Source organism: Phyllostomus hastatus, unplaced genomic scaffold (assembly GCF_019186645.2).
Source record: "Phyllostomus hastatus isolate PE091 unplaced genomic scaffold, TTU_PhHast_1.1 phas_scaffold_11, whole genome shotgun sequence".
Lineage (NCBI taxonomy): Eukaryota > Metazoa > Chordata > Mammalia > Chiroptera > Phyllostomidae > Phyllostomus > Phyllostomus hastatus.
In genome coordinates this window covers 6,614,384-6,639,315 of record NW_025334005.1, presented here as the reverse complement: position 1 = coordinate 6,639,315, position 24,932 = coordinate 6,614,384, and the positions used below count along the sequence as shown (strand labels likewise).

Sequence of the window (24,932 nt, the reverse complement as noted above, 5' to 3'; positions counted from 1 at the left end):
TGTGTGAGTACCTGAGGAGGGACAAATTTGGCAGGGTCCCCCACCCTAAAGGCTGGGGCTCAGACCTCACTGCAGCCGGATAGGTGGCGGACAAGTTCACCAGTTTTCCCAGGCCAGGCAGTTGCGGGACAAGACATAACCCTCCAGGATGCAGGCAGATTGAGACTGGTGGGCAGGTGTTCGGGGAGCAGAGGGACACCAGATGCAGGCACCTGGTCCAGAGCACACACTCTCCACATTGGGAGGATCCCAGGAAACCCACCTCTGCACAGGTGAGCCAAGACTAGTGGGCAGGTACATCAAAAGAGTTGGAGCTCTCTGTGCATGAGGACTGGATTGTGTGATGTCCCCACAGGGCATGGAAGATCATGGAGATTGACCCTCTGGGGAGAACGCCGAGGTTGATGAGCTGAGGGTGGGAGCTGGGGCACTGCTGTGGGTACACTGGCGTCCATGGCTGGAGGGCTTTGGGAAAAAAAAATGTCCAAGGGATAAGAAAACAAGGCTGAGGCGGCAGGTGTAGAGTTAGGAAGTTGCATTGCACAGGTGCAAAGCCTGAAGTATGCAGTATCCTTGACAGGAAGACCCACAGCAAGGTGGTCGCTGGGCCTGGACCAGTAATCGAGGCTGCCCAGGGAGTACCTGCTCTTGGTGTGCAGCTGGAGCAGAGCACCACCTGACGTCCCCATGCACTTGCACTGCAGACAGGTCATGGTGCAGAAGCAAGGAAGGAACAGCAAACCAGAGCTCACTGGAGCTGGGAAGAAAAGCCCTTTCCTTCCTTCTGTGTCCCTCCAGTGCCCTCTACTGGACAGAGCTTGCCATCATGCTCACTGTAAGGGAGAGATGCTAAAGAGACCAGTTATCACAGAACAGGTAGTGAAGGGTAATGTGGACCTAAAAGCCAAAAACTAGATAATAGAGTCCGTCTTTTTCCCTACTCAGCTTCCATATGCACCGTTCTCCACGTATGTGAACTTCCCTAGTAGTTAAATTCCTACTCTCAAGATATATCTATCCTTCTTAAAAGTGACATTCTCGCCCTTCCCCCAGATGAGAAGACACTTACGAGTGACACTCCTGGGGACACTCTCTCCAGGTTCAGGGAATTACTTCTGCTCCTTTTCCACCCAACCCCCCCAAGTACTGTAACAATTACTGCCCCACTTCCACCCCAACTAGCTAGGCGTACACAGCACTGTCCTTGGAGGTTAGTCACTCTGCTCAAATTACCTGGTTTGAGAGGGCCCTCTGTTTCCCGTCCTGTCCCAACTCACAACGGGCCAACTGCCAAGTCAGCCCGAGTCCACTTAAAAGCCTTTTTCTTTCTACTCCCCTGCGGACAGTAACACTTCTGTGCTGCTCGAAATCGTATTCAGGCTTCAAAACCCAGTTTACAGGCCGTCTCATGGAAAAATCTCTCAATTCCCGCCACAAGTACTTTGTCCTCTCAATTACTCCAGCATGTTTATCAGGGTCACGTGTTAATCACGTTTCATCTTTACGTCTTTTGATTTGTGCTCTTTGAAAAGCACCCTCTAGTTCTGATTCATTTTGGCTTCTTCTAATTACCTGGTACAAAAATTCGACGCGCCCCCCCCCCCCGCCCCCCAGAGATTGTCTGCTAGACAAAGGACCCCTAACCCCATCCCGCATTTGCAGAAAGACCACCATCGCGCACAGTTTCTCATTTTCAGACCGTTTTCAGAAAAGAGAATAGTTGGGGCTAGGGCCTACGTGCCGACCTGTGGTCACGGTGTTACAACCGGCCACTTCCGCTAAAGCACTGTAACCTGCGGGGGGAGGGGGCGGGGGGCAAGAGCTACCCCTGCCCCGGGTCCAGTGGACAAAGATCCCGTGGACGACCATGGTTCTCCCCAAGTCTCTGTAAGCCGAAATCCCAAGCGAAGGCCATTTGTGGCCCGCGATCCTCTCACACTCCCCGACTGCACGGAGACCGCCCCGGTCACTCTCACCATAGAGTGCCGCGGGCGGGCAGAGGGGCCAGAAGCCGGGGCCGCTCTGTCCTCCGCTTCCGGCAGAGCCTCCTTGCTCCGGGAGTGGCAGCACCGCGTACGCAGTTTCCATGGGGACTGAAGATGGCGCCGCGAGGTGAGATTCTGGAGGTGTGTGAGTCGCTTCCTGATCCCTTCAGTCCCCCTTCTCCCTTCGCCCAGAGCTCATCCTAAACCCTCAACTCTCAGGTGTTAGGGTCGTCGCTCCTCACTTGTCCAAAGCGGCGGAGGGGGTTCGCAGCATCACCCACCCCGAGTACCTAAGGGTCTCGAGGTGAGGATCTTTCCAGTACCCCCCAATCCTTGGCTGAGCCTATTCTAGGCCGGCACAATGACGAATTTGCTTGCTGTGTGAGCTCGAGGAAGCCAGAGGGGAAAACTCTGCGCCCCGATTTTCCCTCCCAAATACCGACGTGGTTAGATCTGAGAGGGGCTTTTCACCTCCGACGCCCAAAGAGTCGAGTTTGACCGTGATCCCGGGGGAAGAACGGGATTGAATGAAGCCCCCTCCGCATCCTATACTCACACAGCTCCCCGTCCCCTCGTTACCGGCAACCAGAAGTGCCCCGAACGGCCCTTCCTCCTGGCCGCGACCCCCTCGTGTTTTCTGCAAGTCAGACGCAGACCAAAGAGATTGAGCTGCCCTCCCGCCCATCCCTCGTCTCTGTGCTCCTCTTTTCAGGGAAGCGGTTGTCCTCCACCCCCCTGGAAATCCTGTTCTTTCTGAACGGGTGGTATTATGCTACCTACTTCCTGCTGGAACTCTTCATATTTCTGTATAAAGGTAAGGCACGGGGCCTGACTGCCCTTGCCCCCAGGTCCCTTCCCCACTTCAGCCCACTTCGTCCCTGCAGCTCCTCTTCACCGCAAGGTAGTGAGTGGCTTCCTTGAGAAGTCTTCGTTAGAAAGCCCCTCGGCAAGAATTTCTCGAGTTTGGGAGTGTAGGCTTCTCAATTCTGACTACCGCCCCCCCCATCACCTCTCTTCGTGAACTCTAAGCCCACTAGTGATCCTCAGAACCATTTGGCAGCCTGTGTGCCCCTGTACATCTGATTCTGTTGGACCGTGGAGTCCCCACGGACTTTTGGAGTTGGGAGTAAAACCCCATAATAATGAGCCTGCCCCTAACACACATAGCGCACTGTGAGTTAACATTCTGGTGCAGGTTAGCAGATCCTGCCCACATCTCACTAACCAGCTCGTGGAAAGCTGATAAGACTCCTGTCTTCTTTGTTCCCAAGTGTGTGGGCGTCCTTGAGGGTGCTGTCATATGTTGTTTGCAAACTTGGGCTTTTGTATTGGCAGGTCTCCTGCTACCATATCCAACAGCCAACCTAGCACTCGATGTGGTGATGCTCCTCCTTTACCTTGGGATTGAAGTGATCCGGCTGTTTTTTGGTGAGTGTTGTTTGGAGAATATTTCCATTCCCTATGAGAGGAGCTGGTGTCTGTAACCTGATTGACAAGGAAAGGCACATAACCCGGGCTCACAGTAAGAGATTGGATCTGGTGGCGTATCCCATTCCTCCCTTTCTGAAGTTCCAAACTGCTGTATATTTGGGGTCAAGATCCACCTGTCCGTTGCTCTGTGAGCCAGATGTGGGCGGTAGCATGAAATTATCAGATAATCTCTTCCCAGTTGCCTAACTGCTATAAAAGTGCCCGGTTCCTCTCACTGGTCTGCTTGGGAGAATAGGTTCAGGTGTAACTCCACCTCCAGGACAGGATGTGCCTGCACAGGTCAGCACCAAGTTCCCCTCCACTTCTCTGAGCAAGGCTGTCTTTAGGGCAAGCTGTGCTAAAGAATATCCTCAGAAATTCAGGGCACCTCTCTCACAAGTTAGAATATCTCATCTCCGAAAACAGTGTTAAAACGCAAACTGAGGAAAAAAAATTCTTGAAAGACATATAACAAAGGATAAAGCAGGCTCACATAAATCACTCAGGAAAAGACAACCGAATTTTAAAAATTGGGAAAGGACACTAATAGGCAATTCACATAAGAATGATGACAGAACCAATAAACATAACAAAATGTCACACTCACTAATAAAAAGTTGAAATGACAGGAGAACATTTTCACCCATCATATTAAAAAGATTCCCAGTATCCAGTATGAGAATAGGTGTGAGGAACAGGTCCCATAGTCCCACATTCTCATGGGTATTTATATTCTCATATTCTTTGGGGATATAAATTAGTACATCCTTTTGTTTTTAATCCTCATGGGAGGATGCGTTTATTGATTTTAGGGAGAGGGGAAGGGAGGGAGAGAAACATCAATGTGAGATCAATTAGTTGCCTTCCACATGCGCCCTGACCAAATCCACAACCTTGGTATGTGTCAACTGAGAATTGAACCCACGACCTTCCAGTTTATGGGACAATGCTCCAACCACCTGAGCCGCACTGGCCAGGGCAATACATCCTTTTTGCTAATAGTTTTACCATGTAAAATTTGTATTCTTAGACCTAACAATTTCACTTCAAAAAGTGGTTAAAAAAAAAACCACTCCCACAGATAGGCAAAGATATCTGGGAGAAGGTTTGGTGCCACATATTTGGTTACATCGGAACCGGAGAACCTGTGAGTACAGGGTTAAATGAATAGGCTACGGTATTGGTTCAGTGAAACCGTTTATAGCTAGTAAAAAAGAATAAGGTAGTTATCTGTGGAGAGATGTCTAACTTATGGGAAAAAAATAAGTTGCAAAACAGTATTAAGAGTATGGTCCAGTTTTTATAATAATAGTGATATGGGAATATCCACACATTAAAAAACCTGAAATAGTATACATGTAATAATAGCTATCTTCGGGGAGTGAGCATGGGTCTTTCAGTTTCTATAGTCTGTCAACTTATTTTCTGTATAATATTATTTGAAAGGTTTTCATTGGTTCTATGTTATTTTTATAATTGAAAAAAAAAATTTCTCCCCAGTCACAATCCCAGCATTGCTTGAATAGGAGCCAGGCTGGAAGCAGGACATTCGGAGTGAATGACTGCAACCCTAAACTCCCCCAAAGCCTTTCCTCTGAGGCCAGGGGAAGCAGACCATTTGGAGGTGACTCCGTGGGCTGTGTCTGACAGGTACAAAGGGAAACCTCTGCCAGCGAAAGATGCCACTTGCTATTAGCGTGGCCTTGACCTTCCCGTCTGCCGTGATGGCCTCCTATTACATGCTGCTGCAGACCTACGTGCTCCGCCTGGAAGCCATCATGAACGGCATCTTGCTCCTCTTCTGTGGTTCAGAGCTGCTGCTTGAGGTGTTAACCCTGGCCGCTTTCTCCAGGTACTGCTGCTGAGGGACCCTTTCCCGTCCCCTGGGGTCGGGTTCCCATCCCCGGCTAGGGAAGGATTCACTGTTCTTCAGAAGCCTGAAGGGTCTGGTGGACTTTCTAAGGGGGAAAGGGTGTCTGTGGAACTGCCTTTCTCGTTTAGGGTGGCCAGGCACCCACTTCACTTACGGAAGGGACTCCCCTTGTTCTTTCGGGCCAGGAGGCTTGGAATGTAGAGCGGTTCAGGCCAGCTGCCCTTGTTCACTGGTCTTTTAACATTTTCTTTTTCTTTCTTTTCCCTTCCCCTTCCCCTTTCTCTCTTTCCTTTCTTTTCCTTCCTTCCTTCTTCCCTTTCCCCCTTTCCTTTCTTTCCCCCTTTCCTTTCCTTCCTTTCCCCCTTCCCCTTCCCTTCCCTTCCCTTCCCTTTCCTTTCCTTTCCTTTCCTTTCCTTTCCTTTCCTTTCCTTTCCTTTCCTCTTTCCTTTCCTCTTTCCTTTCCTTTCCTTCTGCCATCAGTATGGACAGGATTTGAAGTACAGAAGTTTCAGCCAGCAGCCCTCAGGGGCTGAGCCCGCACAGACTTCCAGTACTCCAGCCACACCAGTGAGGAATGACGGGTCAGGTGGTCCCAGGGAGAGTTGCGGCTTTTCCTCCGCACAGACATTTGGGCAACAATCCGAGCATAAGGCCGCTGGGCACCGTCTTCTGAACAGGACCGTCGGCCCGAGAGACTCTTCTGCACTCCAGTATGGGGAGGGGCCCGCTGTCCCCGTCCTGGCCACCCTCAGAACCAGCTCCCTGCTGCCCTCGGTCTCCCCTTCGATCCTCATGGCCAGAGCATCATGTGTGGACCATGTGGGCTCCTTGGGCTTCCGGCAGGATCTGAGCCACACTCCCTGTCCCTGTACGTGCTGTGCCACACCTGTCGCACACGAGCGTGGAGAGCCACGGGATGGCGTACTCCAAGTGACGCAAAAGCCTCTTGTGCTTACTCTTCCACGACGGAGCTCCAGAACTTTTTTATTAGCTGATAATGTTATTTTTCTATTCTCATCATGAAACACACGCTATTTTATAATAAATACGTATTTTCTGTTGTGCAGCCTTTTCCTTACGGCACCTGCCCCTAGAAATCCACCCCCTCTGAGAGAAGGCAGACCGGCCCAGCACTGTGTTCTCAGGCTGCGCTTGGGGACCCGCTGCGGACCCAGAGACAGCCATGTGGCCGCGCCACCGGTTTCCGCCCCCCCAGTCCCAGCCTGAGTTCTTCCCCAAAGGCTCTGCCCGCTTCTGGGTCTTCTTCAGGTCTGTCGTCCTGCAAACGGCCGCTTACATGCCTCCCCTCTGCCACAAGTTCCTCTCCCAGATAGTTGTCCCCTCGTCTCCAGGGGGAGGCGTGAGTTGTTGGACAAAGCATATTCTAAACTTACTGATATTTTTTGTCATGTATTTTAAAACTTCAGATTAACATGAACACATTTTTTTTAAAACTGGAGAAATATTGCCTTAGATGGATAGATTATTCCCTTCTCCAAGTAATCATTTTTAAAACTTTCTCATCTTGCTTGGTGGTGGCCAATTTTTTATTTATATTTTTGGCCCCAAGCCACCAGGAGCCGTAACAGAATCCACTGCTTTAGGAAACCTTGTTTCAAGGGCCCTTCTGTCAGATGAATCCTAGAATATCTGCACTTACACAAAGTAAAAAGTAATTGGCCTTTAAGCATTCCATGATCTTTAACTCTGCTTACTTCCCGTGACCAGGCTCAGTCTCACCCTATGAAGGTCTCCACTGTCCAATTCACTGATGCTTTTTCCTGTTTTCTATCCCTTCTGTGCCCTTGCCTCCTAACTGTCCCTGGGGTCTGTCCAAAAACCATAGTAGACAGGTGTAGTCAACCATGAAACTATCAAAAAGGCCAGTAGGAACATTCCTGACGTTTTCGTCACAAACCCCACGACTACCCTGATTTTCTGTTGCTTCTCGCACTGCTGTTTTCCATAGCCCTGCTTTGACGAAATTGCTGACATTTAGCTGGAGAGGCACCCATTCTCCATGGCCTCCCTGGTCAATTAGAGGTTCAGTGGTTAAGGTCACCCTCCCAGCAACACAGAGAAGTGAATGGAAGGCTCAGGTGGAAATTTAGAGGTGGCTTATAAATGAAAGGGACTTTAGAAATCAGTTTTGAACCTGTCACTTGGCAGGCTTAGAGGTGAAGAAGTAACCTAGCCACGTATCACACAACTGGTTATTAGCAGCTAGAACTAGAAATTTTTTTTAAAGTATATTATTTCTTTCCAGTCTTTTTTGGTAAGATTTTATTTTTAGAGAGGGGGTGGGAGGAGAGGAACATCAATGTGTGGTTGCCCCTCACATGCCCCCTACTGGGGACCTGGCCCACAACCCAGGAATGTCTATAGGCTGGGAATTAAACCAGCGACCCTTTGGTTTGCAGGCCAGCACTCAATCCACTGAGCCACACCAGCCAGGGCTGGAACTAGAAATCTTGTCGTACAAATTTCAGTCTGGATTAAGTAAATGTCATTCCTCAACAGGTACCTCTTGAGGGTGAGAAGGAATGGTTGAAAATGAGAAAATGGGTATACCAGAAGTCCCCCCATGTACTCCAAGGTTGTCTGGAAGTGTAGTGCAGTTGCCTGTGGGTGGCTCCGTAAATGTTCATTCTTCCTGATGGCTGTTGGAGTCACCTGTGTGGATGCAGTTGGTCGCATTGGAGTAGAACATCACACACGAGAAACCGAGGCAGCAGAGGACAAGAATCAGCACAGCTAGTCTCCTGGGGTACAGGATGGTGAGAGGCTGTCATCGCTGCGTGCCATGGGAAGCCACTCCAGGGTCCATACAGAGCTGCGTGCACCAGAATTCTGAGACAGCAGAGCGGACCGAGAGGAGCAGGCCCTGGCACACGAGGCCTGCTCAGATATTCACACTCATGGTTGGAAGTGTCAGGTGACTGCATGGTCGTTTCTAGGGGCGGAGGTCTGATCCCATTCAGGAAGCACTTAGGACACATGGGTTCAGGTTTCTGGCTTTATGGCAGCAACTGTAGGAGACTTAACGTTCACCCAGTGCCTGGCAGACACACAGATCCTGAGGCAGCAGGAAATCCAATCAGATGGTAACCGACTGGTGTGTCCAAAGGCATTCAGCCTACATAGTTCAGAGCTGGGATTTGAACCTAGAGGTGTCCCAAAGGTCAGTCTCTTTACCACCAAGGTCCTTCTGCGGTGGTACTTCTATGAACTAGCAGTCCTCACACTTGAATCTATATAAGTCATTCGGGGCATAAAAAGCAGGTTTCTAGACTTTATGCAGAGATCGGTTCCACTGCTTGTCCACGTTCAGATCAACAGGCGGAAGCAGCCACTAGCAGGCATACCTCTCACTCCTAGCAGATTCCTCCCTTCCTGAAGTTGGTGACATCAGGACTGAATTGGGTAGGGCAGGACATTTGTGATGAGAATAAATCTTAGGGATCTTGGTAAAGGATGACTTGGAATTTCTCTTGAACCAGACTGTTCAGGTGGCTAAGGAAAAAATCTAACCCTCAAGGGGCACTTCCACAGGCTTGCACTAGGGGCCTCCTACGAGGTGTGCCACAGGCACTCCACACCCCACACGCAACTGCAGCTGAGGACTCGGGGCTGCACTGCCATCCCGCAGCCTCTGCGTCCATCAGCCCGTGCCCACGCCCCAGACACCTCGACAAATCTATTCAATGCAGAATCCATAAAACAGCTCACACCCCATTTATTATTTAAAAATACTTTGTTACAAAAGGAAAAAAATACAATGCAGTATAAAAGATTGACAGCGTCATCAAGTTTATTACACAATTTTCAACCTATCAGAAAGACAAACAAATCACCGACAACAGGGGGACGGGGCCGTGGCCTTTTTGAGGGTTGGGTTTTTTTTTTCCTTTTGCTATCAGGAAATAAAACTAAAAATTGTGTCATTGAGTAAAAACAAAACAAAAATGGGGAGAAAAAAATTCTCCGGGTAAACGGCTCTCCTGGTATTCTATATATTCCTCTTCCTTACACTGTCACCTTACTTGGTTTTCTCTACATTTTAAAAAGACACCCGGAGCTGCTCTCGCGGATAAGCGCATCACTTAACACTTGGCCAGCTGTGTGGGGTGCCATGTTCTGAAGTGGAGGTGGGGATGGGATCTGGGACAGGGGAAAGAAGGAGCTACAGACCTGTAGCCTCTGTCCCACGGGAATGTGCCTCTCCAACCCTGGGGGGACTCCCTCAGTGACTGACCGAGGGCTGTGTCAGAAACGTGCAGGGATGAGGAAGGGTTCCGTCCAACTCAAGTCTCCCCTCTGAGCCAGAAGGGTCTCCAATGGCCCTACATCTCACATGCCACGTCTCTTCTCGTGTTAGATGTCACGTGCCCTGTACATGCGTGCATGAATAGCATCCATCGCCCCACAGGTGCCGCAGGACCCTGTCGCCGCGTCTCCCCTCAGCAACAAGAACATCACAATTTAGATGTCATAGGAAAAGCAATTCCATATGCCCGTGTGAAAACAGCCCCCAGAGTGGCGGTCCTTAGAGCGCTGAGCTCCTTCAAGCCAGGCTCCACTTCCTCCCTGCTCCTTATCAGAGGAAGAAAGTGCCTCCAGGCAGAGCACGGGGAGCTATGAAGTCAACAGTCAAAAGGTGGAAAGACACCAAATTTGTGACTTTTACCTGTCTACTAGTGCCAGGTTGTCCCACAGTAAGTAAAACTAGTACCTGGGGCATGCAAGCCCACGCTTACATCACACCTGAAAAAAGAAAAGCCTATGGAAATTGGTTGTATCCTGCTCACCTGGCCTCCTTCCCCACTCGTGGGACTTCACAAGGGCTCGTCACTGCTGAGGCCCACCGCCCCCACCCTCCCAATGGCAGTACCTTCCTCTAAAACAAGGAAGCAGCCTTCTTGGGGGAAGGGCTCCTCATGTGAAATGGCAAAGCCCCGGGGAAAGGGAACGTCTAGCAGAGCTGGTCACTGCCAGAGGCACCTGAGCAAGAAGCAGCAGAGGGTGGAGGGTGGTGCCTGGCTCCGCGGGGCCCCAGCAGAGAGCAGCCTCACAGGCCTTCCCTGCTTAGGAGGGCAAGTCCGCAGGGAGGGCGGGCAGCAGGGAGCTGGAAGGGTGTAACCCTCTGGGAGGTTTGGGAAATAAACTGTCAAATATGTAAGAAGGAAAAGCAAGAATAAGAGAAGCTTTTCATAAGGAAATTTTCTGTTCTCATGGTCCCTCCTCAAAGGACTGGGAAGGTACAGGAGTTGAACAAAGAAGTGGTATGTTAGCACGGGGTCTGGACCCTCTTGGCCCCATCAAACCTAGTGCTGAGGGCAGGACCCTGGGCATATTTTGGCACACCCAGTCACTCTCCTAGATCCCAAATGAAGGGTTCGTTTTCTTTGAGAAGGAAGTCTTCCCATCAACCTCACCGATGAACTGCTCCTGGAAAATCAGAAACTCATGTTTCCTTGAACAAAGCACCATTCTCTATGGAAACCAGGGGCCTGGACATGTTTTCTTCCTGTCTGCCCCCCCTCCCAATCACACAAAGTCTTTAGGTTCTTTTCCCTGGCAAACAGGAGTTGTGGGATTGGGAGGGCTGCCAGGCAGTCTTCAGTCCTGTAGGGCAGAGGGCATTCCCTGGGTGTCTGGAGGGGGTTAGGGGTTTGGAGGAAGGGGGAGGGGTGGAGCGGCCTCCGTCCTTTAATCCTGATCAAGGTGAGGAGATGCAAGTCCATTAAAAAAACATTTGCTTCCAAACAGACTCCTGCAACGAGAACATCAGAAGAGAACACAAATTAGAGGTTACTTTCTGATTAACAGGGGCTCAGATGAGTTAGCCTGGCATTTTCTACAGTTACAACACAGGACGTAGGTGATGTGGACAGAAGGAGAACGCCAGCCTGGGAGTGTCTGGGAGTGTCTGGCACTGGGAGGAGTGAGGGGCTGGTTGGAGGAGTTGCTACAGAGTAGAGAGAAAAAAAGTGACATCCTACTTGAAGGCTGAGGGGAAACACAGACAGTGAGATGAGGTCTCAAAGCAGTTTGACTGAAGACTTGGGGTGGAAAAATATGGAAACTACAACATTTCAAGGAAAGTTGTTACAAGGGAAGGTGGTGAGTTTAACTACTGTTTCAGAAAACCTATTCTGAGCAAGTCATAGCTTACCTTAAGGGGAGGAAAAAATCTGGAAACGGGAGGTACAATGGTAAGAAAACACGTGCGTACATAACCAAATCCATTAACCCCCTAACATCTAAGAGGCCGTGGCAGGGAGCATGTACTTACACAGGAAACCCCTAACCCTTTCTCCGCTTTTCAAGCAGCCCCGGTTAAAACAGTTTTCAAACAGCACTCTTTCGAGTACATGTGCACACACACGTAGAGCCCGAGATGTCCTGAGTTGTACTAGAACTGAAGAACCTTTTAAAGTCCTTCCCCACTGATCACTGCGGGCGAGAGGCCGAGAGCACACTACCAGCAAGCTGCAGCGATCTAGCCAGGCCAGGACACAGAGCAGAGCATGGGAGTGAAAGAAAACAACCTGTAGTCACCATCTAAGAAACTTAAAAGCGCAGTTAAGAACTTTTGCTGAATAGTAAGGCACTGTTAAGCCATTTGTCACATTTCTACCCAACTTAAGATCCCCAGTCCACTCAACCCTTGTTACGATTTTGCAATATTAATCTGTAGGGGGTGGCTTGGTCAGCCTGACCATATAAAATAGAATTAACAGCTAAACAGAAAAAGGGAGATTAAATTCCAGCTTAGGATTTCTAATGTCCAAACTGGCAACACAGCTCGCACACAAAGGCTCACCCCCTCCTGCACGCACTTCTGTGCGCTGAAGGAGCTGGCCCGGAACAAAGACACCCACAGCTGTGTGAGCCTCCCACCCCAAAACATGGCGCTGTTTCAGCTGGGCAGCTGGGATTCAGCCATGGCCTCTGCCCTCTGGCTTCTCCAAACACCCGTGCAGGCAGGCGGGTTTCCTCTCATTTCCTATAGGGAAAACTGAAGCCCTCGGTGCTTTCTCAATGTCACACCACTGGGGCTCCTGAATCTTTGCACTGAATCAAAACTGAGCAGAAAGCTGTTTTCACTGACCAGGAAGATGGAAATCAGGCAAGAATGACTGTATTTCGAGGTAGTAGAAGGTCCTAAAATCATGAAACAGCCGAGAACTACAAAAAGTCAAAACCACTGATCATGGAAGAATATCTCCAACTCCAAAGCATACACACAAATAGCCCGAAAGAGATGCATTGTCCCCGCAAGACCAGGCGCAGAGGATAACTAGTGCACCAAGAGAAATAAACTACAGTACTCAATTCTTAAAAGGCTGTGGCTACATTTTGGTGATAATGTTTGAATACAGATAGAAGCCAAAGAGTCCTGCATGCCCTGGCCGGGTAGCTCTGCTGGTTAGAGCATCGTCCCAATGCACCAAGGTTGCAGGTTCAATCCCCACTCAGGGCACACGTAAGAATCAACCAATGAATGCATAAATAAACAAGTGCAGCAACAAACTGATGTTTCTCTTTCTCTCTCCCCTCCATTCTCTAAAATCAATTAAAAAAAGAAAAAGAGTTCTGCAGTGGGCCAATCAGACTTCAAGCCCCCAAGGTGGTGCCTACCCTGAGGAAGGAGGGCTGCTGATTTATTGCTGATGCTTGACAGAACGCACCTGTCGGTCTAGAGAAGACCTGTTCATACAATATAAAACACCATCGTTTTCTAACCAGAAAGTATGTACTTAACACTGGCAAGTTCTTGAGATAAACGTACCATCTACGCACCATCTGCTCAACATGAAATCTCCTAAGTCACAACTTGGTAACTAGATGAATCAGGACTGATTAGCATGAGCATATGACAACTGGACGTTTGTAGGGTGTCTGATTCAGTTCTTTTGGACAAAATTATTATTTGGATGGATTAACCAACAGAAGACAAATTGAGGAATTGGAAAACCTGCCTCAGAGTTCGCCTGCCTCATCTCGTCACAGGCCTGTGCCAGCGAACTGACCATTTTCTGGGAACTACTGAGTTACAGGGTTTTTCAGTTACTCAAACTGAATAATCCTCATAATGGGAGAAAACAGTCCCACATTACAGGTGACAGCTGAAGCCTCAGCAGAATGACAGCTGAAGCCTCAGGTTCAGATGTGCAGCCCCAAAGTACTAATGATCTGAGGATCTTGCAGCCTTCCTGTCAAAAGGCTGTCAGAAGCAAAGCCACCAGGATCAGGGACACGCGGTTACATGTTCTAACTACTAAAGTGAATGCGGTCGCAGACTCTAATCTGGGCTCCGCCCCCACAAATACTTCCCTGGTCACTCTCGCCCTAGTCCGCTCAAAGGACACGCACCATGGGCTGCAGGACTGGATGAGGCGGTGACACCGGACCCACAAGCAACACCAGCAACTGTCTAACTCCAGCAAGAGGAGGGAAATGTGCGACTGCAACAGAGGTGACGAGACCGGATCCGAGACCTACTCTGGGCCCACCTTCCCGCCCAACCTGAGAGCCTCAGGGCCAAGCTGTTTGTGGGCCCCACCACCCCTAGAGTCTGCTTTTCTGGAGGGTGTGTGGGCAGCTCCCAAAACTCAACCTGCTGCAAAATCTAGAGAGAAGTATCTAGAACACACGGCCTAACTGGTAATTTGATGTGGGGTATCCTAGACTTCAATCATGTCAAGCACCCTAAGATTTTGTGGAATGAAAGAGTGATTGGAAGAACAGAGAAGGCAGGCAGGTAAAAATGTTACTAACTTTTCATTTTCCCACTGGCCTGTCACCTACAGAAGACAATAGAATTCCCAGCTATAACTGCCTAAGTTCGTGGCAGACAATGTTGGACAACACAGCAGAGGGCAGTAGCCAAACATAACAAGACTCTTTGTGTGTGCAGTAGAGTAGGCTGTCACTAAGAAAAACACGACAGACTTTTTCAATGGCTTACAGTCCAGTTATTGCTTGTGACCTTCAGGTACTCACGGGTGCTGGGGGGTGTCTCCTTTCCCTTCTTCATCCAGGCATCCATCTACCCACCCAAAGACACCAAAAAGAGCTCACTATGCTTTCTCCTCACCCTCAGTTACCATTACTGAGACCAACCAAACAGTCACAAAGCCAAGGACATTTTCACAATGCACTCAATGTTTAATGACAAGGTTGAGAAGAGACCCCCCAAGTCACCTGGATCACACAGCAGACCCCAGGAACCACAAACAGACCCTCCTAGCCAGAGTCTAAGCTACTTTTAAATATCTCCACAGAGAAAGAGCCGACAACTCTTTTTACTTGCTTACACACTACAAACAATCTTTGTCACAAGCTTTCTTTCAGTTGGGACAGCCAAGCACAGTGAAAACGAGAGTGAAAGCAGAGCCGAAGCCCCTGATCCAGCCACGCCCAATGCAACTTTTCAATGACCTGACTGAGTTAATGTGGCCCCCACCCCAACTCTCCTGAACATGCTTTGCTTTGAAAAAATTTGCTGTCAATATGTTTTTTTCCAAAACAAATATACCCTTCCATTGAAGTATTCCTCACGGAGTCTCTAAAGCTATTAAAAATAATTTTTTTCTGGACCAGCTTTCTTCTGACTGAAGCATCCTGATTTTTAGAATCTTTTAAACAGGTATTAATTCTTAAAATCATTAATGCTGCACCTTGAAAACAAACGTGTAGGCAATGGTCTTACTTTTCTGTATTGGTCAATTTTCCTGACTTTTTCACTGGGAAGTCTGGAGGGGCTGGTGCACACTGACGCCGAGAACGAGGCTACGAGAACTGCCTGAGAACGTATGACGTGACAGGCACTACAAGTGCTCGAGGCCTGCGGGTTATCTCACCGCACACGCAGCAACGTGATAAGATAGCCGCTTTCATGACCTTCGTTTACAGGGCGGGGAACAGCGGAACAGAGAAATGCGCAGCAGGAGGGAAGTCACACCCGGGCACTAGCCGCAGTGCTGCGCCCTCAGCCCTCGGGGCTGCTGGCTCACACCCAGGGCAAGGCGGGCACGCAGCCAACAGAAACCGCTTCATCTCGCATCCATCTCAGACGCCTGACAAACAAGCGGGAAGTCTGCCCTTCTGAATTTTCAGCTACCTAAATCAAAAGTCAGCCCATTCTCTTCATTTGCTTTAAAAAGAGGGAGAGTCCTGGCCAGATAGCTCAACTGGTTAGAGTGTCATCCTGATATTCTAAGGTTATGGGTTCCATCCTGGGTCAGGACACACACAAGAAGCGACCAATGACCACAAGTATGGGGAACGACAAGCTGATGTCTCCCCTGCCTTCCTCTCTCTAAAATCAGTAAGTAGGGAAAATAAAAAATAGACAGACAGACAGATAGAAATCTTCACTATCGGTAACTTCTCTTTCAGAAAGATCACCCCCCAGGCAGGCGCGGGGCTCCGTCCCACCTTTCTCAGTGGTGCCGGTCCCGCTCTCTATCCCGGTGTCTCTCGTGCTCTCGGTTCCGCTCTTGGAAATAATCATCATGCCGATCCTCGTTGTGAAGCAGGTCCCGGTGCCGCCTGCTGCTCTCCCGGGACCTGCTGGGCGACCTCTCTCGGGACCGGTGTCTTTTCCTATTAGAAAGATCCTTCAGCCGCACTCAGAGGGCCTACCACATTCCCTCCAGAAGTGGCGCATTTCAGTGTCTTCCAGCACTGTCTAAACCCGCCTCCCATTACTCCTCACGGATGGACCCGCTGCCCAAAGGTTTCAGCTCTTCGAGGTCCAGTCTTTTTTGAGAAAATACTAACAGTTAAGCTTGTTGAGATCTTATTAGTGTTATTAGCACAGTGCTAAGAGCTTTACTTACATCCATTATCTCACCTAATCTTCACAAGAGGTCTGTAAAATTAGCACTGCTACTGTCCCTTTTTTAAAAGTGAGAATAATCAGGCTTGGAAAGTTGAGTAATTCCATTCTCAAGGACACACTTGTGGCTAGAAGCACAACTGGGATTCAAATCCAAGTGTGTATGGCTCCAAAGCCCATGTTTTCAGCTATAGTCTGTCTTTTTTGCTAGATAAGCCCACTGCTCCACCCAACACAGATTCCAGACCTTAGGTTAACTTGGTCCCCTTTCAGGCGGGATGACCAGGGCTGCTCTTTCAGCCAGGTCCCTGCCAGACGCCCTGGGCTCCTTCCCTCCCCCTGCCACTCCCTGGAAGAGTGCTGCTCAGGGCTGGTAGGCCACTGCAGCCGTCAGCAACTCACCTGGACGAGCTCCCGCTGGCACCCACACTGTAGGACTTGGCTTCAATGCCATGAAGGCAGTCCTTAAGAGAGGAGATGAGGACACGGCAACGCTCATCATTGGCAACCCGGGACTGTTTGATCACAGCGATGGCCGTGAGCAGCGTCTCAATCGCGTCACTGTAATCCCCTGACGGGGCGGATGGAAAAGGCCAAGGATAAGCAGAGGCCATAAACCAAATGGACCAAAAGGAGAACTCAGGAGGACACAAGTCAGGAGTAACTGGCTGCCCCGCCGAACCGCAGTGAGACAGATCAGGCAGCAGGGGCGGGTGTAAAAACTGGAGGTCACCTACATCCCGAGGGTCTGGAACCACCGGTGTTCTCAGACACTGTCAGTGGGGGTACGCACCGGCGCACCACTGTCTGAGGGCTGTGTGACCACATCCATCAGAATAAACAATGTGCGGACTCTTGACCGAGGAATCCTGAAAATTTTCTACTTCTGCTCACAACTATGTGTGAGTTTAACCATGTCTGTGTTAGTGTTGTTTGTTGTATTACAGAATTAGGAACAACCGGAAGCTCCTTCGACAGGGTCTGGCTACAGAGTTACAGAACACTGCAGAGCACTACGTGGTTGTTGAAACGCATGAGGGTAATTTGTGTGCAAACAAAGGAATCCATGTAAAGCGCTTAGCACAGTGCCAAGCACACAGTAAGGGTTTGATACATGTTAGGTATTATTGCATATGATACAATAGATGTTCAGAACATATTTATCTGAAAAGTTACAAAACAGAATTTCATTTTTGTAAAAACAATCAAAACTATGCGTGTGTGTGTGTGTATCATCTGCACAAAAAAATACCTGGAGAATAAGACAGAACTGTAAAAGGTCCTTGTGTAGATGACTTTATCAACACTGCATACTTCTATCTAAATTGTATTATATATGGCATAGACACACGTATACATACACATGTACATATTTAATTTTTTTTGTTTGTTTCTTTAAATTATGCTGCCATCAAGAATCAGTCCCTTCACTCCCCAAATCTGGGCAACACCTGGCAGGGACGGGGGTCACAGGTCACAGGTCGGGTGCTCACACAAAGCTTTTCCGAGCTCAGTTAGGAGCATACGGACAGAAGAAAATGCAAGGAAAACATGAAACCAGACACAGGCCCAGTGACAGCGAGGACGGGAAGCTACTTCTCTGGGCGAGGCAGTAAGAATAAGCTGGAAACTATGGAGGAGTTCAGCAACACCGGGGTGCCAGCTCCATCAGAGGAAGAAATTTCTGCCTACTTTATAGGTGTCCAATAAATGTTTGTGGTTTGAGTGACTAGAACAAGAACAACAAAATCAGAGGGAGAGAGAGATTTGGTTTGTGACCCTCTTGGCCTGAAGGAGGTGGTGGAGAACAATGATTTGCATTATAGTCCTCTGTGTATCTGACTTGTCACAATGAGCACAGACTACTTTTAATTTAAACAGACTTATTCAGCCCTGACTGATGTGGCTCAGTAGACTGGACATCATCCTGCAAACCAAAAGGTCGCTGGTTCAATTCCCAGTCAGGGCACATGCTTGGGTTGGGGGCCATGTCCTCAGTTGAGGGCATGTGAGAGGCAACTGGTCGATGTTTCTTGCCCACTCTTTCTCCTGCCCTTCCCCCCTTCTCTAAAAATAAATAAATAAAACGTAAAAAAATCCCAACTTATTCAGATGCCAATGAAGATTTTCTGGAGGAGAAAAAAATATGAGAGAATATGTACACTTCCTGTGTTTAACCTACTCCGTGGATTCAAATTTTGCAGCCAAAGCTGAGAAATTGTGGAAAACAGATGACAATATCTAGGGTTAACTTGGAGATCTGACAGTCTACATTTACATTCATTTGGGAAATCACAGGAAGTAAGCGAATATGGCTAACGTCATGAAGTGAAACTTGAACCAGAACCCTGAAACTTCCTATATTTTCTCCCCTTAGAAACCAAAAATTCTGTGCCTGGAGCTCTCAAGAGTCATGGCTTCTGGTTCTGCCTACTTAATACTGATAACAGGGCAAAAGTTACCTATTCAAGAATGTTATGCCTTAAGATGACACCCAACAGACTTGCCTCTTTCTAGGACAGGCTTCATGGAGGCCACCAGCTCTCTCTAGGCCCCAGAGGTAATTAGATTCCATATCCACCGTCATCTAGTTGTGGCATCAGCCCTACAACCCCAGGGTCCACACTTAGCAGTGGATCCACCACACAGACATCAGGGCCACTGAGGTCAAGATCTCCACGAGGCAGGAACTTCATTCTACAACTACTACCACAACAAGATGGTATGATTTATACTCTAGGCCCTAAGTTGGTTTTCAAAGGGCAGGTCTAGACACAGGCTAAAATAACACCACTAGAGCATCCCCAAAGCCAAGCCATTAGATTACATACTGCTTTTCAACCTGTGCCACTCTTGAGAATCTAACAGTGCTCCAACTTTATCCTGTTGAATTTCTTGCCAGTGGAAATGACAAAACATGGAAAAACAATGGAAAGGCTAAGACAAGGGGAAGGCAGCCACAGTAAGGGTGAGTTACCTGCACTGGCTCCAGATACCGCTTTGGAAATGGCACTGCTGGAAATTGCTCTGTTTCGCTTCATGATCTCTTCAAATTCTGCTTCACTCACTGAGGAGGGCGGAGGGCCCGAATCTCGGCTGCACAGAAATAGTACCATTCCTGATTGCACACCCTTATTGTCTTTACTATACCCTACATTCATAGCCTCCCTAACAGCCATTTACAGCCACTTACATCACTCATTTTAATTAAGTCCCCTAAAAAGGGATATGAAGGACATGGTTTCAATCAAGTGGTTAAGGTGCAAACAAAACATCAAATAAAAACATTATCTAATAGATAAGTATTTCCCAAGACTCAACACTATGACAACAGGATTTCCATAAGGGAAAAGACCAGGACTCGGCGCTCAATTCCTTCCTCAGGGAGAACAAAATGCTTCCCTGTCTACTCTACTGCACCTGGCTCAGATCTGAAAGGAACGAGATCGTTCTTACCTGCCATGATGGTTATAGGGTGCCGAGGCCTTCATGTATGTATCTGGTGGAGGCCCCACTGTAGCGTTTGGTGGGGGGAAGAAGGCTGGGTTGAGGTGAAGGGCAGGTGGGATGGCCCCAGGGGGAGGTACAGCCAGATGAGGAGGTAATCGAGGAGGAGGGGGCATGAGATGCTGGTAGTGGATGCCAGGAGGAGGAGGAGGAACCCCAAAGCTTGAGGAGAGAGGCGGTGGGGGTGGCATTGGAGGCGGGGGCAGACCCATCAGGGGAAGGGCTGAAGGAGGGCGATTGAAGTAGGGCAGCACACTAGGGGGCTTATCCACACGGGCAGATGAGGGCACAAGGTTCTCAGAGGGTGTGGCCCGTCCGTCCGCAGAATCACTAGATTCTCGAGAGTGAGCCCGCGGAGGTATTCCTATGAAGCAAAAAGAACCACTGTTACTGCCCGGGCGCTAGACGAGCCCACAGGACCCGTTCATCTTTCAGCAAGTCGTCTGACACCACACCGAGGAAGGGAGCAGACAGCTGGAAAAGAAAGTAAAATCGTCCATCGCCTTTTCTTTGCCCTCAGAGAAAAAGGTCAGAGGCAAAATAGTTAAGACATAAACCCACTTATGTCTTACCACCTTAAATTCTGTATGTCAAAGTATGTCCTCTATCCAGAGCCCTCAGTGCTTCACATGTTATTTATCCTCAGATTTGTTTTATAGTTTTAGGTACAAAAAGACCCCAATAACCCACGAGAAAATGACGGTGTTCAAGTACATTCATTACTGTTCAACTGGACTCAATCTAATTTGAAACCCCATGTCTCCTCATGAGAGTTCAGGGTGTTCCTCCTTAGCCTGGTTCTAGCCGACCTTTATCCTGCGGGACACCGGGAAGGTTCTCCTTGCCGCGGCACCGACCAGGGAGTTTGGGGGGAGAGGGAAGGGGAAGGGACGGATGTCGCCTCCTCTGTCCATACACCAGAACTGGTAGCTGGGATGAAAAAAGGCACACAGCAAAGAGTAGAAGATTGGAGACTGAGAGGTAAAGAGAAAATGGGAGACAAGCCAAGAAAAGATCTGCCCACAGAATGAACAGATGGCACCCAGCTGATGCAGGGACTCCCAGCAAAAGCTTGGTATAAAGCGCGCCTCAAACCCGGGGACTCCCGCCACATTTCAATGGCCCAAATGTGCCACCCCACGGAGCAGCCCTACCAGGAGCACCATCACAGGCCGCTGGTACGGTGTTATGCACCACACGGGCACGGGGCATGTTTGTGTACAGCTGGAAACACGCTCTGACACCGTCAAGTCACCTGGTTAAGTTTGTTCCCTCTCACCGATTTAATAGTCTACTTTACACCTGGTTAATGTGGAATCCAACAGAAGAACAGGACCATGTGGCCTTGGGAGTCTCGGGGGTAGAGAGATGCCGTTTGCAGACGAGTGTGGAGAGAGAAAAGAGTGCTCCTTACTAAAACGTGTTAGTGAACCCCAACTCCTGATTGAGGCACAGGTGGGGTGAATCACCCCGGCAGCCACCGTGGTTTCTACACTGCAGTATATCACCAGTGCCTATCATAGCACTCTCTCTTCTTTTAGTTTTTTAAATTTATTGATTTGAGAGAGAAAGGAAGGGAGGAAAGGAGGGAGGGAGGACACTGATTTGGTGTCCCCCTTATTTATGCTCTCATTTGTTGCTTCTTGTATATGGCCCGACCGGAGACTGAACCCACAACCGATGATGTTCCAACCAACTGAGCTACCCAGCCAGGGCAGCTCTCTCTCTCTTCTCATGTCCCAAACACACGACAACTTGCTTATTCCCCAAGTGCGCTCCAATGGAAGGAAGGAAAGGGATTAGCATGTGGGATCTCTGAATGTTAGCCACCTTCCCTGCTACTGTTCTTTCATCTGCAAGGTTCCATTTTGTATCTATGGCCACAAACCCCAAGAGTAACAACCATTTTTAAGCGAAGCCCACCCACTATACTTAGGAAATTAATAGAGGCCCAGTGCATCAACATGATATAGCAGAAAACACCAGTCATTTGCCACTATTTCAGCAAAGAAAGGTAACACCAAGGAATAAACAGCCAAGTGGAGGTAGGAATGTTACCCCTGACACAGCTGTAAAATTATGTCTTTTAGGGAAGTCTGAAGGGGACTGAATTATAGAAAGACTACAGCAGAAGGGATAAGTTGTTAAGGAAGGAAAGTGTGTGCTGTCTAACCCAGAGCAATAGGAGCTCACACCACACCCATCTAGGCTCTCAATCCAGTTAAGAGAACAGCGGTTCCCGTACAAGAGAGAAGTGGCCATATTTCTACCTTCAGTCAATCACAAGGTCCCAGTGGACCACCCCATCAATACAAGGCGCTATTTTGAGAGGACTTTTGCCACCTCCCCTCCACACCCCCCACTGTAGTAGAAGAAAAGCAAAGGCAGTTGGCTGTTTCAGGAAGGGCTTTGCAGGGTGGCTATACCTTGAGAGGTCAGGACAATCCAGAGTCTGGTCCTCAGGTTTAGCAGGTTCAGAAACTCAATTTTAACAGTTCCCCTAGGGGTGATCAAACCCTAGGAGACTGATTCACACTAACCAAACTCACAAGAGACTGATTCATAAACCAGAACGACAATTTATTAATTTACAATGAGAAATATAACTGCCAAGCAGACTGGAATACTTGTGTCAGCTGGTCAGCGCATTCTCTTCCCAGCAGGAAAGCCTAGTCAGGAAACCAAGTCAGCATCAGAAGGCAGTCTGGTGAGCACAGGGTTGCAACAAGGGGAACAAAGTGCACGTATGGGTGCTGGCGGTGAGCTAAGGCAGGATGATGCAACCTTCCTTACCAACGGGAAATACTCGCCAAGCAGGCTAATACCTGGTAACTGAAAGGGCACCCCTGGACAATGCTGGAGAAACACTGTTAAATTCTCCTTCTCCGGCACTTCTTTGGTCACATCCTTATACAGCACCCTTCCCATCTAGCTTTGTGACGATATTATGGCCATCTCAATATACCTCACTTACATTTTAGGGTGGCTCCTTCTTAATCATTTATGGAGAGAGATGTCTTACAATGAAACTGGTTCACTATACATGGACATTTTTAGGCAGAAACACACAATTTGGAGTTGACAGGAACCTTAGTCATCATATATCTAGTTCAGATGGGCAAATGAGCCCAGGCAGTAAAGTGACTTGGCCAGGGCCACATGGCTCAGCGGCAGAACCAAACTGTAACCTGCCCCCACCTGACTCCCGGCAGTGTTCCTTCTGGGACTCAAGCCTCCTTTCTGGGCCAAGCCACCGACCACGCCACCACCCACAACCACCACCCCCTGCCCCCAATCCCTCCACACTGTAGGCTGAGCCTACACCACAGAAAACAAATCCACAGCCTTCCCCCATTTGTACAGATGGTCTCCACGTACCCCCTCTTGGGACTCGGACGCACTCACGTTTCCGAGCCTGTGCCTCAAACTGTGACAGGTTCTGCTTGGTGGCTGGCCTCACGTCTACTTTCTCTCCATTGAGAACTTTTCCCGGTAGGAGCTCCAACAATTTGTGGACAGAGTTTTCAGAGGCTACCACCACCTCGGCATACCTTGAGGGAGAAAGATGAAAACGGAGTGAGATCTACTACACATGGAGAGGAACAGAGAGACTCTCTTCCACCTCTACTGAACACTGCTATTATCAAGTACACACACACACACACACACACACACACACAAAGAGGTGTCAGCCTATAACCTTCCCACTTACTTGAAATTAGAAATCAGCTTTTGTTGTCCCTCAACAAATGGATGCTCTACTGCACTGCAGCTCGGTCCCCACTCTAAGGCTGTTTGCCAAAACCAAGGCAGGGAACTGGGCCAGGGGTGGCAGGGAGTAAAATCCAGGGCCAGAATAAAGTGCAGACCTGTCATCCCAGTGGTTATAAACTAAAAGGGGCTTTTCCAATCCAGACCTCACCCTTTGGATTGGCCATTTGCTCGATTCTCTGCAAACTTCAGCTCCACCACATCATAGACTCCTATAGAGCGAATAACCTGGATCAGCTGCTGGTCTGTGGTCCACTGGGGCCGGCAAAATGGAAGAGGAAGACACGTCAGGAGCTACACGGCTCCCCTGACCCAGAACGTCCCAAACCCTCCCCCACACACAGGATTCTAGTCAGAGCCATGACCTCCCACAGGAAACCCCAAAGCCCATCAGTGTTTCAATTAGTGCAGGCTTCTCTTATTGTCCTCACCCATACGGAATTCCAGAACCACCCACCCCCCGCCACAATCCCCACCTTTAGAGACTAGGAAGATTAAAACCTATTTTAACTTTGACTGCCATTTGGGCTGGCTGGTCATCAGTTCAAACACTGATTACTAGCAGCTTTTAATTACAGATCTGATAGGCTAGAGTTGACCACTGTCGGCAACTTTCCCTCATATATACATTTCCTAATTTGGAGAGACACCCCCTCCCCCACCAGCCCAAAAACATGTCACACAATAACTTGCAGAATAACAATCACCACCTACCCCAAGTGTACTAGAGCTATCAAGGTCTTTGATCCCTGTCACTCATCATTATCACAGGACCATCTAATGACCACAAGAGTTCAAGGTATTCACTCTGAAATCTCATCCCACAGATGACCCTGCTAGACATAAAGCCCCAGGGTCAGGGGTGGTAACAAGATGGCAGAAAAAGCAACTACCCACTTAATCATTGCTCTCTTCGGCATCAGAACGTCCTCAGGATAGTTCTCTTTCAGAGATCAATCCAACCTGATCCCAGGAAAAAGAAATCCAACCCCATCAGAGCACAAAACAGTGCAACATTGATTTCTGAAAATGCCATCACCCCCCAGTGCGCTCCCTCCAGCCCACCCGCAAGCCTTTTCGGTTGCCCAAGCTCACCCAGGAGAAGCTGCCCACATAAACAGCAGCCCGCCTGTTGCGCAGGCCACTGTAGGTGTACAGAATTGCAGGGGTCTTGTTATTGGGCTTGGGCGACGGCTCCTGGCGAACAGGAGGAGGTGGCTCGGCGCTGCTGCTTCTGTCGTCTGAGGGCTGTGAGGTGGCTGTCAACACGTCATCATACAGGTCAATCTGATCTGTATTGTTGAACTCTGGGTCCTGAGAGATGAGGGGTCAGCAAAGGCGGATTTGCAAACCTTTCATTTTGTTCATTCTGTTTCACTCTACTTCACTTAGAACTCATAGTTGGATACTTTACAAAAGTCCCTTGGACTACTCTACGAAATTAGGGGAAGAAAAACTTCCTCATTGAAGATTATTT

The 24,932-nt window shown here is 48.9% G+C and overlaps 2 protein-coding genes across 5 annotated transcripts in view; one reads left to right on the top strand and one right to left on the bottom strand.

Annotated features, from left to right (window-relative positions):
• Positions 1–2,071: 2,071 nt before the first annotated feature.
• Positions 2,072–6,355, top strand: TMEM216 (transmembrane protein 216). Of its 2 annotated transcripts, none has more exons than XM_045854805.1 (5): positions 2,072–2,126; positions 2,698–2,799; positions 3,321–3,413; positions 5,106–5,307; positions 5,809–6,355. In XM_045854805.1, exons 3-5 carry the CDS (start codon positions 3,368–3,370, stop codon positions 5,822–5,824), a joined length of 264 nt encoding a protein of 87 aa, XP_045710761.1. In that variant the 5' UTR covers positions 2,072–2,126; positions 2,698–2,799; positions 3,321–3,367; the 3' UTR covers positions 5,825–6,355. The 2 variants fall into 2 exon arrangements, with proteins under 2 accessions (XP_045710761.1, XP_045710760.1); XM_045854804.1 differs by having other exon boundaries at positions 2,076–2,112.
• A 2,685-nt stretch (positions 6,356–9,040) lies between these two features.
• The window catches only part of CPSF7 (cleavage and polyadenylation specific factor 7), a 22,425-nt gene continuing 6,533 nt past the window's right edge, over positions 9,041–24,932 (bottom strand). For 2 of the 3 annotated variants that reach the window (XM_045854799.1, XM_045854800.1), the window contains exons 3-10: positions 24,551–24,769; positions 23,607–23,710; positions 23,063–23,235; positions 19,634–20,048; positions 19,155–19,273; positions 16,580–16,748; positions 15,775–15,942; positions 9,041–11,101 (exon numbers count right to left, since the gene is read on the bottom strand). In XM_045854799.1, coding sequence (XP_045710755.1) covers positions 15,780–15,942; positions 16,580–16,748; positions 19,155–19,273; positions 19,634–20,048; positions 23,063–23,235; positions 23,607–23,710; positions 24,551–24,769 — 1,362 coding nt within the window. In that variant the 3' untranslated portion in view covers positions 9,041–11,101; positions 15,775–15,779. The remainder of the gene's footprint in view (positions 11,102–15,774; positions 15,943–16,579; positions 16,749–19,154; positions 19,274–19,633; positions 20,049–23,062; positions 23,236–23,606; positions 23,711–24,550; positions 24,770–24,932) is intronic. The other variant, XM_045854801.1, reaches the window with a different exon arrangement.

Excerpts from the sequence above, each read along its gene's own strand:
- TMEM216 (XM_045854804.1), top strand. Across the intron at positions 2,800-3,320 it reads CTTCATATTTCTGTATAAAG|GTCTCCTGCTACCATATCCA; the intron begins GTAAGGCACGGG and ends TTGTATTGGCAG. Across the intron at positions 3,414-5,105 it reads AGTGATCCGGCTGTTTTTTG|GTACAAAGGGAAACCTCTGC; the intron begins GTGAGTGTTGTT and ends TGTGTCTGACAG.